Source organism: Acanthochromis polyacanthus, chromosome 8 (assembly GCF_021347895.1).
Source record: "Acanthochromis polyacanthus isolate Apoly-LR-REF ecotype Palm Island chromosome 8, KAUST_Apoly_ChrSc, whole genome shotgun sequence".
Taxonomy (NCBI): Eukaryota; Metazoa; Chordata; class Actinopteri; family Pomacentridae; genus Acanthochromis; species Acanthochromis polyacanthus.
The window spans coordinates 41,599,636-41,616,881 of NC_067120.1; the positions used below are offsets into that span (position 1 = coordinate 41,599,636).

Here is a 17,246-nt window from a genome sequence, read left to right on the forward strand (position 1 = left end):
GAACTGTAGTATTTTCTACTCATACTGTGACTTTAATGAGACTCGCATACAGTAGAAATTCTTCTTGCCACATACACAGAAGTACGAGTACTGTGGTAGTACACCTATCATACATGTTAGATTATCTGCACACATGTCATACATGTTACACATATCATATGTGTTCATCAGGATCAGAAGCGATTAAATTTAAAAATGTACAAACAGGAACATAAATTATCATAAAACTTCTTTTTAAACTGATAGAAAAATAAACAGCGTCTCTGTGGGGCTCAGCAGCAGCAGCTCCTGTGGAGAGGATCAATACGTCTGATCATTAATCAATACGTCTGATCATTAATCAATACGTCTGATCAGAGCTGATCACCAATCAATACGTCTGATCACCAATCAGTACGTATGATCACCAATCAATATGTCTGATCAAAGCTGATAATCACTAAGTGTGATCACTGATGACTCACCTGTGATCAGATTCTCAGGTGTTCTTGTTCGCTGTGAAGTTTTCTGGCTCTGATGACGTCACGGAGGCACTGATGCAGGTATGAGTACTGGCCCTGGACACACAGGATTACTGCAGTATTAATACACTGGGTATTGAAGAATTATTATTCTGGGTATCAAAGTACTTTTACCCTATGTACTGCAATAATTTTACCCTGTCTACGGCAGTATTTTTACCTATTGTACTGCAGTATTTTTACCCAGTGTACTGCAGTATTTCTACTCTTGGTGCTGCCTCTGTTTAAGGTCAGCCTCCCTTAAACTGGACTAACCTGCAGTGCATTCTGGGGCAATGTAAAAACTGCAAACATGGCCGCCTGCATCAGAGTGAAGGTCTGGCAGTCTCTGCTCCCATGATGCATCAGTCCTACCTCAGTCTGCACCATGTGTGACCGGTGCAGTCGCAGGTCGAACACGGCGCCGTAGATGTCCAGAACGTCTTTACTGTCCAGCTGCTGCAGAACCCGATCCAGAACGATGAAGGTCCCCGTTCGGCCCACGCCGGCACTGATGGACGCACCAGAATCCAGTCAAAAAACACCGCATTTAACAGGCAGGCATACTAGCTTGTTGTCTGTTGTATGGGTTTCAATTGGAAGATTATTGTATTCTTGCACTCTTCCTTTTCTCTTCTCTATCCCCCTTTGTTGTTGTTGGGTTTTTTTTCTTCTTTTCTTGTTTCTCTCTTCCTGCCTCTTTGTTTCCCTGTCAGGTCCGGCAAATTTATGTATAATTAACTAATCAACAAGTATTCAAACTAAATAAATTATTGAACATTATCAAGGGGAGTCTTATACTTATAAACTCCCCTCGGAAAAGCAAACTTGTGTTGCACAATGCAGCAGCCAGATCCTCATTCTGCCTGCTCTGTTGCTGGACAGGACAAAAAAAGAAGAAGAAAAAAAAACAACAGGCAGAAACACTGATGGACGCACCAGACTCCAGTCAAAAAACACTGCATTAAACAGGCAGAAACACTGATGGACGCACCAGACTCCAGTCAAAAAACACTGCATTAAACAGGCAGAAACACTGATGGACGCACCAGACTCCAGTCAAAAAACACTGCATTAAACAGGCAGAAACACTGATGGACGCACCAGACTCCAGTCAAAAAACACTGCATTAAACAGGCAGAAACACTGATGGACGCACCAGACTCCAGTCAAAAAACACTGCATTAAACAGGCAGAAACACTGATGGACGCACCAGACTCCAGTCAAAAAACACTGCATTAAACAGGCAGAAACACTGATGGACGCACCAGACTCCAGTCAAAAAACACTGCATTAAACAGGCAGAAACACTGATGGACGCACCAGACTCCAGTCAAAAAACACTGCATTAAACAGGCAGAAACACTGATGGACGCACCAGACTCCAGTCAAAAAACACTGCATTAAACAGGCAGAAACACTGATGGACGCACCAGACTCCAGTCAAAAAACACTGCATTAAACAGGCAGAAACACTGATGGACGCACCAGACTCAAGTCAAAAAACACTGCATTAAACAGGCAGAAACACTGATGGACGCACCAGACTCCAGTCAAAAAACACTGCATTAAACAGGCAGAAACACTGATGGACGCACCAGACTCCAGTCAAAAAACACTGCATTAAACAGGCAGAAACACTGATGGACGCACCAGACTCCAGTCAAAAAACACTGCATTAAACAGGCAGAAACACTGATGGACGCACCAGACTCCAGTCAAAAAACACTGCATTAAACAGGCAGAAACACTGATGGACGCACCAGACTCCAGTCAAAAAACACTGCATTAAACAGGCAGAAACACTGATGGACGTACCAGACTCCAGTCAAAAAACACTGCATTAAACAGGCAGAAACACTGATGGACGCACCAGACTCCAGTCAAAAAACACTGCATTAAACAGGCAGAAACACTGATGGACGCACCAGACTCAAGTCAAAAAACACTGCATTAAACAGGCAGAAACACTGATGGACGCACCAGACTCCAGTCAAAAAACACTGCATTAAACAGGCAGAAACACTGATGGACGCACCAGACTCCAGTCAAAAAACACTGCATTTAACAGGCAGAAACACTGATGGACACATCAACAAAACAAACTCAGTCTGAGGTGTACCTGCAGTGGACCACAGTGGGTCCAGATCCAGGACTCCTGTTGACGTAGTCCCGGACGGTTCGGACGAACTGGATCAAGGACTGGGTGGTCTCTGGGACTCCGTGATCGGGCCAAACTGTGTAGTGAAACTGACGAACCAGACGGCTGAAGCTCAGCTGCTCCTCCTGAAAACACACAAAGTACATCTGAGACACAAACACACTTCCTCTGATGACTAAAAAGGAAGTGCTTCAGCCGCCGAACCCTGATCTGGTTCATTTTTAATATCAAGTCCTGCAGTTCTGTGGAACCAGAACATCATGACGAAGAAGAGAACTCAGAGATGTGTTCTGTCAGCAGGACTTGGAACGATGGAAACTAAATCGAAAATCAACATGTCCAACTTTTAGTTGTTTTGTGGCTTTTGTGGTCATTTTGTGTCACGTTTTTGTCTCCACATCTTTTTGGGATATATTTTGCATCACAGTTTGGTTGTTTTGGGTATGATTTTGGTCATTTTCACACCTTCATCAACATCTATGATGCAAAAATGTTAAAACCTGGAACCAATATGTTTTCTCAGATGTTAAAACCTGGACTAATGTTGTCTCCTCAGACTTCTGTGGAGGTTCTCAGTCATCCAGGTCCTGGTGATGGTAGGAGCTCCAGGAGAAACCAACTGGAGGTTCTGGAAGACGTTTCTAGAAACGCTTTTAGAAACGTCTTCCAGTTGGTTTCTCCTGAAGCTTCTACCATCTCCTCATCCTGTCGACGTTTTTCTATCTCCAGACTTTTCCTCTCTCATCATCTGTAGAAGATGTTTCACCATGCTGAACATCTAGATGGGTACATCCGGTCTGGTTCAATGAGACTCACGCTGCAGATACTGAACTCTCGGATGGTCCACTCGGGTAGAACTGACTCTGACACCATCTGGACGATCAAATCTCCGTAGTATAATGGTTCCTGGTCGAACGGCCAGTAGTGATCACACTTCACCTGGAGGATGAGGAGGAAACATCACTGCTGCTTCAGTTTGACAGAACAACAACATTCTCACACAGAAGTTCAGTTCTGCTGAGAACCAGAGGAACACACCCGGCCTTTCTCCACACACTGAGTGACCATCACCACGTTGTGGACGTTCTGCTCCCAAACCATCTTCCAGAAGTCGTCCTTGGTTCCAGGTAAAGGACCCTGTGTAGCGATGTACTCCCGACGGAAGTTGTTCCCCTGAAAGGTTCCACAGACAGCAGCTGTCAGTAAATCAGAGCTCTAGAACATAAAAACAGACTCCTAATATTTCTGTTCCAGATATCAGCACTCACTAATCTGATCTTAAGGCGTACAGTCTAAAGAAGACCAGCAGTGGAAGGAAAAGAATAAAGGCATGAAACACTGACAGTCACAAAACCTTCAATTTGTTTCTATAGAAGTCAGAACCTCCAGCTGCTCCAGAGCTCCTGAAACCTTTAAGGAGTCCAGATCTGGACCAGTTTCAAGTTCAATTCAGCTTTAAATCAAGAGAAGCAGAAATGATTGTGTTAACATCAAGTGTTTTCTCTGAATCAGTGAATGGTGTTTTTACTCTGAGGATTACTCCTTACAGGTGTCCACACCTGAGCAGGTGAACAGATCAGTGGTTCTTACTGGAATGTAGCTGGCGTTGATGTAGTCTGAACAGGGGTCGTCATCCACGTAGGACAGCTTCACTCTGGTCGAGTCGTCTGAACAGAACCAACAGAACATCAGTGAGTCGCAGCACGCAGGTGAGTCACCTGTTCTGTCGTCTCCATGGTAACTCACAGGGCAGGATGTTGTTGTAGCGGTTCTTCCCACGGTTCTCTGGCAGCAGAGCTGTGTCCAGAGGCTGGTTACGACCAACGTCCTTCAGGTCCTGAACAGAACCAGGAGGAGAGGTCTGTGTATGAAGAAACTACCAGACTGACAGGTAAAGATCTAGAGGACCTTCTGGTCCACAAGTGGGACCATGTGAGGAAACATGGTAGATGTGATGATTCCAGGGTTCCACAGTTCTCTCAAATGAGTCTGAAATGAGGAACGTTTGCCTGCATGGTGATCAGTGGTTAGTACCATCACCTCACTGCTAGAAGGTTCTGATTCTGGTTCTGGTCTCTCTGTGTGGTGCTTCCATGTTCCCTGCTGGGTTCTCATCGGGTTCTCCATGTTCCTCTGACAGTCCAAAGACCTGCTGAGGTTACCTGGTGCTTCTAAACTGTGAACTGTGATAGACTGTTTCGTGTCCAGGTGAGCACTGACCTCGTACTCTTCTGACAGCAGGTAGTGAGAGTCGGCCTGCAGTTTGCTGTAGTGATTCTCAAAGTTGCTGATCTTGATCGGACTGAGGGAGAAAAATCAAAGATTTAACGTTAAAACACCAGTAGAACCAGTAGAACTAGCAGAAGCATTAGAACCAGTAGAACAGCAGGAACACGGAGAGGAAGTTCTCACCTGGAGATCCGACGGCTGCTGAGAACCAGAAAGAGAGAACCAGTTACCATCTGACTGGACTAACTGCAGTACAACATGCAGTACTCTGAGCCTCTACTGCAGTAAAAGTACAACAGAGTACCAGTAGAATTCTGCAGTTAGACTACTACCTGAGTCATTTCTACCAATCAGCGTCTGAGCTCAGATCAGCTGATTAACCAGGTGTTCAGACTGTTCTCGGATTGGCTGTTTTTTCCTCTAACACTAATAATAATCAGTATTAAACCTGTTTATTCATGTTTACTGGTCAGATGTAGTCACAGTATTGATTATTAATCAGAGTATTGATTATTAATCTGAGTAGTGATTATTGATTTCTTACCCTCTGATGCCCAGCTGGACTCCTGCTGTCCCTCTGTCCCTCCTCACATTCATCCTCACGGACGGACTCTGCTGCACCCTGACACACACACACAGGTTAGGGTTAGGTGTTGGGTTACCTGTTGGACAGGTGTGTGTACAGTCTGGTGTGTGTACCTGTCGACAGGTGCAGTACTCACACTTTGCGGGCCCGGTACCTGCAGACCAGCAGAGCAGTGATTCCAACCATCATGATGATGAGAAACAAACCGGCGCTGATTCCTTCAATGACTCCACTCAGAGGTTCTGTAGGAGAAACATGTTCAGTACCTGCTGAACTACACCTGTGCTACACCTGTTCTACACCTGAACGACACCTGTCCTACACCTGAACGACACCTGCTGTCTCAGACTTTACCTCTACCTGTCCTCAGATAGTTCAGTCCTCACCTGCGTCTGTGACGACGGGCAGAGACAGGAAGGTGTCGGTGTAGAGTGGAAACGAGTTGCTCGAGTCCTTCGTCTCTTCGTCAAATAGCTGAGTGAATGCTCGGATGCTGAGCCTGAACACAAACACAACACACTGTAAACTGGAAGCACTGGAAGTACTTGGAGCCTGGGCAGCGAGGACCAGGACAGATTGGGTTATCAGTATGTTTCAGCACCTGTAGGAGGTTCTGGGCTTTAGTGGACCGTCACAGAAAGGGGTCGGGTCGGTGCCGGACTCCGGGTCCAGTTGGTCACAGGGCCCCCCCAGAGAGTCCATTCCTGTTCCCAGACCGATGTCGAAGCTGTTGGCTTTGCTGTCGGCGCAGCGACTTGGGAAGTAGCTGGTCTGGTAGGTCCTGATGGAGCTGTTGGACCTGTAGTCCAGGTAGGAGGGCAGCGGGTGGTGCTGGTCCGGCTGCAGGTTCTCCACACCTTCAGAGACAGGTGAGACAGGTTTAGGTGTGTGGACCCAAATCATACCTGTAGCCTCCTGGGCAAGTTCTGGTGCTGCTCACCTTCAGACTCGGCCACCACCACAGTGAAGAACCTGACCGCTCCGTTGGCATCACTGAACCAGCTGCAGTTGAAGCTAAAGGAGATGAAAGTTCTGCCGACCACCACAGCGAGACCGCTGACCCGGGTACTGATGGGGGGCCGAGGAGGACCTGCAGGGGCAGCAGGACCAGTTAGACTGAAGCCTCCATCAGCAACCTCCACCCACAACCTTAAACCTCCACCTTCAACCTACAACCTTCAACCTTCAATTTTCAACCTCCAACTTCAAGCTTCACTCACAACCCTCAGTAATCAAACTCCACCCACAACCTTCAACCTCCACCTACAACCTTCAATCTTCAACCTCCACCTTCAAGCTTCACCCACAACCTTCAGCCTCCACCTTCAACCTTCAAACTCTACCCACAACCTTCAAACTCCACCTTCAACTTCCACCCACAACCTTCAACCTCCACCTACAACCTCCACTCTCCTACCACTCAGATCAGGTTAAGCTCCACCCTTGGCCTCCACCCTCCTTACGGTCGATCATGGTGATCACGCTGTCGGTGGCCTCCTCACTGGTTGTCCTGTCGGAGATCACCTTCACAGAGATGGTGTAGTGTTTGTGGGGCTCCAGCTGAGTGATGACGTAGCTGGTGGAGTCTCGGTTGGTGCGTCTGGAGTAGACGAGGGTCCGAGAGTCCTGATGGAGGCACTCGATGGTGTAGGAGTCATAGTCGGCCTCTGGAGGCCCCCAAGAGCAGGAGATGGAGGTAGAGCTCTGAGGGCGGCAGTGGAGGCTCTGGACTCTCTCTGGTTCTGGTCCAGGAAGACATGAAACTGGTGAGAGGATAGTCTCTGATACACTTCCTGTTCCTAACTCTAACCCTCATGTCAGACTTCCTGTTTATCTCACGTCAGACTTCCTGTTTGCCTGATGTCAGACTTCCTGTTTATCTCATGTCAGACTTCCTGTTTGCCTCGTGTCAGACTTCCTGTTTGTCTAATTTCAGACTTCCTCTTTATCTCGTGTCAGACTTCCTGTTTGTCTCACGTCAGACTTCCTGTTTGCTTCACATCAGACTTCCTGTTTATCTCAAGTCAGACTTCCTGTTTGTCTCACGTCAGACTTCCTGTTTATTTCATGTCAGACTTCCTGTTTGTCTCATGTCAGACTTCCTGTTTGTCTCATGTCAGACTTCCTGTTTACCTCACGTCAGACTTCCTGTTTATCTCACGTCAGACTTCCTGTTTATCTCACGTCAGACTTCCTGTTTGCCTCATGTCAGACTTCCTGTTTGCCTCGTGTCAGACTTCCTGTTTGCCTCATGTCAGACTTCCTGTTTGCCTAGGGTTAGTTCACATTGTGACCTACTGGTGCGGATGCTGCTCCAGATGGCAGTGCTGTAGGTGGGCGGAGCCTCGGTGGCGCCCAGCGGCCCGCTGACAGTGCGCAGCCTAAAGGTGTAGCGTCGTCCGGGGAACAAACCCTTCAGGATGCGGCTGCCGGCGGTGCGGCTGTGGTACGGGTTGATGACAGACAGTCGGTCTTCCGGAGTCCAGCGCAGCTCAAAATCATCATAGTCGGAGTCTACTGGACCGGACCAGGTGACCTCCACCGAGGTGTTGGTGACGCTGCCAAACAGGAAGGAGCTGGGAGGTCTGGGAGCTGAGATTTTAAAGGGTTTCTTCAACATCTCGTCTAAATACCTTCTAGTTTTAGTTTATCTTTGAAATGGTGCAAATAAAATCACACCGTCCAAACCAAAGAGCTGAAACTCTCAATGTTGGAACTTTGTGAACCACAAAAAAAAGCTATTTTATCTTTTAAATTTTAAATCCCCAAACTGACTCCATTGAAAAACTAGACACAAAGCAACAAAAGGAGGCACAAAAACACCACAAAGACAAGATGTGTCAAAGACACAAATGAAATGACCAAAACGAGACACAAAACCACATAATTAGCCACGAAATGACAACAAGCAACAAGACCAAAAACAACATCTAACAACAGAAATGAGACACGAAACGACAAAAACAAAGCAAAAAATGAGACAAAACAACACAAGCAAGACAAAAAAACAGCACAAAATGACCAGAGGAGACGACAAGAGACTGAGAGGAAAAGAAATAAAATAAATAGTATGAAAAATATCTACAGGATGAGGAGACAACATTTGTTCCAGTAGAATGAAGTGAAAAGATATCCCAATATTAAGCTCAGATTTGCTTCATTTTCCCGATGGAACCACATCAGATCGTTTTTCTTGTTTTCCCAGTTTGCTGCTGATAAATGGAGTCATTTTGGTGAAACTCTGAAATATATTTTTCTTTTAAAAATTCCTGAATACAGTAAAAGTTCTTGTTAAATCTAAACATCTCCAGTTTCCATCGTTCCAGTAACACATGTGGACTCTTTCTCACCAGTTCGGCCCACGGCGCCGGCCCAGTTGCTGAGCTCCTGGCTCAGACTGAGAATCTCAGCTCGGTAGTGTCGGCCCGGTACGAGGCCTGAGAAGACGAACTCTGTGGCATCGGGGCCCAGTCGCTGCTCGGCCTGCTGGGAGCCGTTGGGGTTGTAGAGCGTCAGCAGGTATCCACTCAGATCACCGCCACCACGATCCCAGTTCACCACCAGAACATCGGACTGGTTCCCAGTGTGGAGCTGCAGAGACGCCACAGCTGCCGGTACTGAGGGGGGAAACAGGATTCAGCCTGCAGGTCCAAACTGTGGGAATAGTGTGTCCTACTACCTTTAACCTTCCTGCAGGTCTCACCTGTCCGGGCCCACATGGAGGTCTGGTTGGTCTGGTCTCCACTGCGGATCAGAACTACCAGCCTGTAGGCGGCTCCGGGTCGTAGGCCCTGGAAGCTGCTCTGGAGGCTGCCGGGCTGAAGGCTGCGCCGCTCCTGCAGAGAATCATCGGCGCCATACAGGTAGAGTTCGTAGAGCTGAAACTCTCCAACAGGTGGAGTCCAGGTGAAGCGCAGGCTTTTGGTGCTGTTGGACCTCAGGATCAGGTCGGTGATGGCTGCTGGGCCTGCGGGTCAGAACAGACCTAGTTTGAACATTTATTCAGAATTAATACAGACAAAACTCTTTCTGTTTACTTGCTTCCTGTTAAACTTCCTGTTTACCTTCTTCCTGTTAAACTTCCTGTTTACCTTCTTCCTGTTAAACTTCCTGTTCACCTTCTTCCTGTTAAACGTCCTGACTTTCTTCCAACACCTGGTTGTGAGTTTAATGTGTTTTGGTGTAGCGGGACTTTTATCTTCTGGTACCTGACACCTGGACCAGACCAACCAGCAGACCGTACCTGTCTGACCAGGTAGAACCCAGTCTGATGACCAACCATCAGCATGTGGTCCAGTGGGGAGAACCAACGTTTGGGACACAACATAAATCCCTGGAGCTGCACCTGAAGATATCTGTCCAGGTAAAGGACTCACGTGTCCGAGCCTCGGCGCTGACCCCTGGGCTGTGGACCCCTCCGCTGCTGGTCTGGACCAGAACCCGGTACTTCTTCCCCGGTGTCAGGTCATGGAACCGGTACCAGGTCTGTCCGAAGGGCTGCGAGCCGTTGGTCACCAGGATGCCTCTGTCGTCCAGAACCTGCAGAACGTACCTGTCGGCCACACCCAGAGCGTCCTGCCAGCTCACCTGGAGGCTGCAGGTGGACTGCAGAGGGTCCACCTGCAGCCTGGTCACTGCTGACGGAACTGAGCAGAACCAGAACCCCATTTAATATCACAGAACAGGTTCACAGGTGCTGCAATACAGTGTAAGGTGTGTACATAATGGTAGTACAGGTGTGTCCATATTGGTAGTACAGGTGTGCACATAATGGTAGTACACGTGTGTACATCCTCACCTGTGCGTCCTGTATCCGTGTGGTTGTTCAGCAGGTCTCCGCTCACTGATTGGACCGTCACGTCGTACACCTGTCCAGGCTGCAGCGATCCGAAGGTCACCTGGTTCTGGTGTTTTAGGACGGTTCTGACGCTGAGCTGCCGACCGTTTCTGAACAGGAACACCGAGTATCCGTCCACGTCTCCTGGTCCAGGTGTCCAGTTCACCTGCAGGCTGCTGCTGTCGCCATGGTTACTCACCTGGATGTTCTTCACTTTACTGGGAACTGAGATGGAGGAGAGACGTTCTAAAACAGGTTCCTGGTTTGAAATGTGTTTATTTATGAAACATTAAAACTGTTTCAATGTGATTTTCTTGAAATTTTCCAAAGTTCTGTCTAAAAATTACAACTAGTTAGAACCGTCGCCTCACAGCTACAAGATTCTGGTTCTGGTCTCTCTGTGTGGTGCTTCTATTTTCTCACTGCTGGGTTCTGACCGGGTTCTCCAGCTCCACTCCAGAGACCTGCTGAAGTTCCTGGTGCTTCTAAACTGTCTGCAGGTGTGAATGTGAACCTGGTTGTCTGATAGACTGTTACCTGTCCAGGTGAGCCTGAGACAGACTGTTACCTGTCCAGGTGAGCCTGAGACAGGCTGTTACCTGTCCAGGTGAGCCTGAGACAGGCTGTTACCTGTCCAGGTGACCCTTCATGTGAACATACTACTGCGAAATATTTTTTCCAGTAAAATTTGAAACTTATTTCTCACTGTTTTGGGACTTTTTCTGAATTTTCTGTCTAAAAATTACAACTTTTATTCCATTTTCTTTTCACAACATTGTGAATTTTGTTCTTGAATGATTTATACATTTATTAGAATAAAATACTACGTCTTTTTTACACCTTTGACAACAATACGGACAAATATTCTAAAATTTCTGACCACATATTTCGATGTTTTTTATTCCAACTTTATTCTGGAAACATTTTCTCTGATAAATGGATAAAAATGTGAAATAAAAATGTTTCTTTTTAAATATTATTTTCTTGTGTGCAGGTCTACCGGCTCCGTCGTGCTGAAATCTCCTCTTTCTGAACAGACAAACATCTTTCTGACTCCATGATGAACTGATTCTCACCTGTGCGTCCCTCAATGAACCGGGCCCGCTGGTTTGGCCCGCTGAACGTGGACACCAGGACTTTGTAGAGCCGTCCAGGTGTGAGAGACGTCAGGAGGCAGTGGTCCACGGCAGCGCTCAGCGTGATGGGAGGAAACACCTTCATGTCGCTGAACAGCAGCTGGACCTCGTAGTGATCCACGTCTCCTGGAGCCGCCGACCACGAAACCCGTAGGTCCTCTGGGCCCCGACCCGCCAGAACCAGGGACCGGACCGGAGCCGGGACTGCAGGACCGATGGGAGTTCAGGTTAGTCATTAGGTTCATTATTATTATTATTATTATTAGGTTCATTATTACCTCCGCCAAGGAGGTTATGTGACACCCAGCGTTTGTGTGTCTGTCTGTCTGTCTGTTAGCAAGATAACTCAAAAACGGCTGGGCAGATTCACATGAAATTTTGAGGGGATGTAGACTATGGTAAGAGGAAGAGATGATTTAATTTTGGTGGCAATCCGGAAAGGATCCTGGATTCTGGATCACTTTGACTTTTTTAGTATGTTTTAGTACAGTGATTCTGAACCATTGGGCTGTGGCCCAACAATGGGCCTCTAGCGCCGACTAGTGGGCCGCAAAAAACTTTCAGTTCTGCACATGTTGGCTTGGAGAGGGCCGCAGGACCGCAGTACAGCTTCCCACCACTTGGTGGGAACATGAGAAGAGGTTAACTCATGGGTCAACCACAAAGGTCTCGGCAGCATTATGGAGAAGTTTATGAAATGAAAAAATGAAGATAAGTGAAGTCAACCTATCATCAAAAACAAAATGTGTGTGCAAGTATAACCCAGACTTTATTAAGTTTGGCTTCGTGAATGGAGGTAGCGAGGCAGAGCCGAGGGCGCAGTGTGTGGAGTGTGGGCTTACGCTATCAAACGAAGCACTGAAGCCTTCAAAATAAGGCGGCACCTGGAAATGAAACACGCACAACTAGTTGGAAAGCCGGTGGATTTTTTTAAGAGAAAAGAGCTTGGGCTGCAGATGCAGAAAAAATCTATCATATCGCTGACTGGCAGTGCTAAGTGTGCTTTAAAAGCCAGCTACCTCGTAGCCAGACGTGTGGCACAGAGTAAGAAGGCGTTCACCATCGTAGAGGAATTGGTTCTGCCTGCCGCTGTGGACATGTGCCGTGAGATGATCGGGGAGGCTGCTGCAAAGAAGCTGATGACTATTCCACTCTCAAACGACACAATGAGTCAACGTATTGCTGACATGGCCTCCGACATACAACATCAGCTTCTGGAGAGAATAAAAACTAACCCATGTTTGTCTTTGCAGCTAGATGAGTCCACTGATGTAACAAATGCAGCACTGCTATTGGTTTTTGTTCGCTATCGCTGGGACAGCAGTTTGCAAGAAGACATGCTCTTTTGTGGAGAGCTACCAACCCGAACTACAGCTGGGGAATGTTTCCGCTGCATGGATAACTACTTCATGGAGAACGGCCTGGACTGGCAGAACTGTGTTGGGGTGTGCAGTCATGGTGCAGCGTCAATGACTGGTAGGCACCGAGGCGTCATCAAGCAGTGGGTCCATTTAGCCAGAGGCTAATTGGACCCACTGTTTTCTCCACCGTGAAAGCCTTGCAGCAAAAAGGATGTCACCAGAGTTCCAGGAGGTGATGGATGTAAGTGTGAAAACTATCAACATCATAAAAAATAATGCTGTTAACTCCAGATGTTTTGCTAAGCTTTGTGAGGACATGGACGCAGATCATGTCCAGCTGCTCTATCACAGTGAAGTGAGATGGCTCTCAAGAGGACTCGTCCTCAAGCGTTTGTTTGAGATGAAGAATGAGGTTTTATCTTTCCTCACTGGGGAAAAATCTCCCCTTGCACATTACTATACCAACACCAAGTTCACGGCTAAACTTTCCTATCTCTGTGACATTTTTTCCACACATGAACCAACTGAACATCTCACTTCAAGGGAGGAATAGCAACATATTTTTTGTTGCAGACAAAGTTCAAGCTTTCAGGAGGAAACTTGCTTTGTGGTCTAAACGGACCCAGGAAGAGAGAATGGACATGTTTCCACTTTTGTCTGACATTTTGGAAAACTCTCCTCAGGTGAACATCAGTCAGTCAATCCTTCAGCACCTCACACAACTGGCAGAGAAATTTGATTAATACTTTCCACAAGATCCCAGAGAGGGACACATGTGGGTTGTGGACCCATTTTCAGTGGATCCCACTTTAAATGATGTTGCCTTACCCTCACATCTGGAATCACAGCTTCTGGAAGTTTCCACTGATAGCACTCTGAAGGGGCAGTGGGACAAACTGGACCTGGACTCCTTCTGGATTGTTGTTTCAAAGGAGTACCCCGTTCTGGCACTGAGGGCTTTGAAACTCCTTCTCCCATTCACAACTACATACCTGTGTGAATCAGGGTTCTCCATTGTGGCCACAACCAAGACCAAAGCTCGAAACAGACTAAGAACATCATTGGAGGCTACCCTGAGAGTGAGCCTTTCCCCTATTCCACCCAGACTGGATCTGATCGTGTCTGAGGGGCAGGCCCAAGTCTCTCATTGAGAGGTGAAGATGAAATGGGAGTTGTAGCATGTTAAACTGGACTGTTGTGACTGTTGTTACTGATCATTTGTCACAGATTTGAAGAGCAACTTCTAGTTCTGCCGTGCAAAAATGAAGACTGCTAAATTGTCAAATTCATCAGCAGGTTACAATATTTTAATTTGCACTTTATTTTTTATTTGCAGTTTGTTTATTTAATTTGAAAGTTTTCTTATAATTTATTTATTTATTTTGGTACAACAGAATTTTATTTATCAGAATTTCTCTTCAGTTTTTTAGTCAGTCGAAATCTAAAAGTTTGGCTTGGAGCCATTTGCTGTTTTAGCAATTTGATTTGTTATAATTGCAACAATTATGTTGCAATGTGCAGGTTCATACACTTGACTATAAGTAAACGTCTTTGAGATGATTGCAGTGTATAAGATTATTTATTTCACAAGGTTTTAACTTGTTAAACTATAAAACAACTTGATTTAGTTATTGATTACAAATCGAACCAAGACTCAGATGAATTACAATGAAAGTGCTAGTATTTGGAAGGGTCCAGGGCCACTTTACTCCAGGAAAATTGGGCCCAGAGGTTCAAAAGGTTAAGAACCCCTGTTTTAGTTTGTGGTCCAAAATATGATAAAAACATCATAGGTTAGTATGTCGTCCAACAAATTGAAGCAAGGTGTCCAGATCAACTGGTTAAGAAGGTGATTCATAAACAGAACTGTGTCAGAGATGCAGGTTTGATTCCAGCTCATGGTCCTTTACTGCATGGGTTTCCTGTTTTCCTCTCTATCCTTGGCGGAAGTCTGCACTCTCTGAGTGCTTTTCTAGTTTGTATTATTATTATTTTGGTTTAATTACTGATGGTTGACTCAGGAGGAAGACGTGTTTCATCAAACACTGCTCCGACAGAGTAACAGAAAACTTCATTCAATCAGTTCAGAAACTTAAAACCTTCATTTTACTGTTGGAATGGCACCAGTCACACACAAAACAACACAAAAACACACAAAACAACCACAAAGAGAAACTAAACACCCACAAAGAGAAACTAAACACCCACAAAGAGACACAAAACAACACAAAAACACACAAAACAACCACAAAGAGACTCAAAACAACCACAAAGAGAAACTAAACAACCACAAAGCGACACAAAACAACACAAAAACACACAAAACAACCACAAAGAGACTCAAACAACCACAAAGACTCAAACAACCACAAAGCGACACAAAACAACCACAAAGAGACACACAAAACAATCACAAAAAGATGTAAAACAACCACAAAGAGACGTAAAACAACACAAAAACACACAAAACAACACAAAAACACACAAAACAACACAAAAACACACAAAACAACCACAAAGAGACACACAAAACAATCACAAAAAGATGTAAAACAACCACAAAGAGACAAAAAACAACCACAAAGAGACAAAAAACAACCACAAATCGACACAAAACAACACAAAAACACACAAAACAACCACAAAGAGACTCAAAACAACCACAAAGAGACACACAAAACAATCACAAAAAGATGTAAAACAACCACAAAGAGACAAAAAACAACCACAAAGAGACAAAAACAACCACGAAGAGACAAAACAACCACAAAGAGACAAAACAACTACAAAGACACACAAAACAACTGCTCCGCCTTGTGGTTCTATAAAGACAGTTCTGGACTCTGACTGGTTCCTTCAGCTTTTCTGTTTCTACTGAGCTTCTGGAATGTTCTCTATTCTCTCCAACATCTTGCAGAACAAACTCTAAAGAACCTCCAACGTGATCGATCAGGTGTCAAACGTATGGATCACTAATCAAACGTATGGATCACTAATCAAACATATTGATCAGGTCTCAGACTCACGGGTCCGGCCGTGGGTGGAGGTGCTGGTTTCGTATTTTCCGCTCCAGGTGTTGACCAGCACCGTGTAGAGCCGACCCGGTACCAGGTCCGTGAACACGCACTCGCTCTGGTTCTTGGACACCGTCTGGTTCTGCAGGAACATGTTGTTGTGTTTGATGAACACCTGGTATCGGTCCAGGTCTCCTGCAGCGGGACGCCAGTACACCTTCAGGTAGTCATCCCGGGCCGCGTGGGTCGCCGTCGGACTTTGGACCTTCGCTGGTTCTGATGGAGGAAACACTGAGTCAGCACTTTAGACTGGTCCAGAACTGGATCCCAGTCAGAACAACTGGAAAACCACCAGTTTACATCTACAGGAAACCAGTTTATGGAGCAAGGACAGGTGAGACAGGTGAGCTCAGTACATGTAGGACAGGTGAGCCAGGTGTACGTACGCGTCCTCTCCTGGATGCAGCTGTGGTTCTGGTGTGGCCCGCTGCAGCTGCTGATGCAGATGTTGTAGTTGCGTCCGGACACCAGGGAACTGAACACGCAGCTGGGGCTGGACTCGGCCACACTGAGCGTGTGCAGCGTCCGCTCGCCGTCACTCAGCGTCACCAGGTAACTGTCCACCTCACCTGCAGCCGGACGCCACGACACGATCAGGAAATCCGTCCGCCCGTTGTTACTTGCCCTGACGTTGCCCACCGCGGCTGGCACTGAGGGGGAGGAGTCAGAACACAGGTGAAGCTGTGACATCACTGCAGGTGGAGATATGTTTGTTTCACAGCCAGAGGATCAATTAAAATCTGTAAAAAAAAAAATCGCAAAGTACATTTTGGGTAAACTTTGATATCAGGATGAGGACTGTCTAACAGCATCATCACTATCAGACAATCTGATTGGTCAGACCCCAGAGGAACAGCCAATCAGATCGACCCTTCTCCTCTAATTTAAGGTTTCTGTTTGTGTTCTCAGGTTTGATGATGAGATTCTCAAGAACTTTTCACCACTGATGGACGACGCTTCCTGTTTGTTTGTCTGAGATGTTTTATTGTGTTTGTGTGTCTGAGTTACACAACATCTACAGCAGAACACAGGACGGATGTCTCTGACTCACAAACCTTCACATCTATTGTCCACACTTCCTGAAAACTACACACACATTCCTAGTTTTCAACAACATCCTGCTGTCAGTACAACACACACACACACACAGACACACACTGTGTATTCCTATCCTTGTGGGGACATACCATTGACTCCCATTCATATCTAACCCCTAACCCTTACCCTAACCCTAACCTTAATCCAGACCAAAACAATGCCTAACCCATCAGATTGGACTTTGACTCTCAAACTGAGAACCCTGGGTTCAAAACTCCATAAGTTTAGTCTAATTGGTATCATTTGGGTGAACCTCAAAGTTT

At 46.3% G+C, this 17,246-nt stretch overlaps 1 protein-coding gene across 7 annotated transcripts in view; it reads right to left on the reverse strand.

Moving 5' to 3' along the window:
* Window positions 1-9: 9 nt before the first annotated feature.
* The window catches only part of LOC110970585 (receptor-type tyrosine-protein phosphatase beta-like), a 49,093-nt gene continuing 31,856 nt past the window's right edge, over window positions 10-17,246 (reverse strand). For 5 of the 7 annotated variants that reach the window (XM_051952530.1, XM_051952535.1, XM_051952534.1 and 2 more), the window contains 24 exons: window positions 16,272-16,535; window positions 15,838-16,101; window positions 11,391-11,654; window positions 10,276-10,539; window positions 9,854-10,123; window positions 9,181-9,444; window positions 8,828-9,094; window positions 7,776-8,069; window positions 6,941-7,219; window positions 6,418-6,567; window positions 6,079-6,334; window positions 5,864-5,976; window positions 5,614-5,719; window positions 5,436-5,513; window positions 5,075-5,092; window positions 4,883-4,964; window positions 4,409-4,499; window positions 4,253-4,329; window positions 3,701-3,835; window positions 3,479-3,601; window positions 2,624-2,787; window positions 876-1,011; window positions 465-557; window positions 10-288 (listed from right to left, as the gene is read on the reverse strand). In XM_051952530.1, coding sequence (XP_051808490.1) covers window positions 471-557; window positions 876-1,011; window positions 2,624-2,787; window positions 3,479-3,601; window positions 3,701-3,835; window positions 4,253-4,329; window positions 4,409-4,499; window positions 4,883-4,964; window positions 5,075-5,092; window positions 5,436-5,513; window positions 5,614-5,719; window positions 5,864-5,976; window positions 6,079-6,334; window positions 6,418-6,567; window positions 6,941-7,219; window positions 7,776-8,069; window positions 8,828-9,094; window positions 9,181-9,444; window positions 9,854-10,123; window positions 10,276-10,539; window positions 11,391-11,654; window positions 15,838-16,101; window positions 16,272-16,535 — 4,046 coding nt within the window. In that variant the 3' untranslated portion in view covers window positions 10-288; window positions 465-470. The remainder of the gene's footprint in view (window positions 289-464; window positions 558-875; window positions 1,012-2,623; window positions 2,788-3,478; window positions 3,602-3,700; window positions 3,836-4,252; window positions 4,330-4,408; window positions 4,500-4,882; window positions 4,965-5,074; window positions 5,093-5,435; window positions 5,514-5,613; window positions 5,720-5,863; window positions 5,977-6,078; window positions 6,335-6,417; window positions 6,568-6,940; window positions 7,220-7,775; window positions 8,070-8,827; window positions 9,095-9,180; window positions 9,445-9,853; window positions 10,124-10,275; window positions 10,540-11,390; window positions 11,655-15,837; window positions 16,102-16,271; window positions 16,536-17,246) is intronic. The other 2 variants (XM_051952531.1, XM_051952536.1) reach the window with 2 other exon arrangements.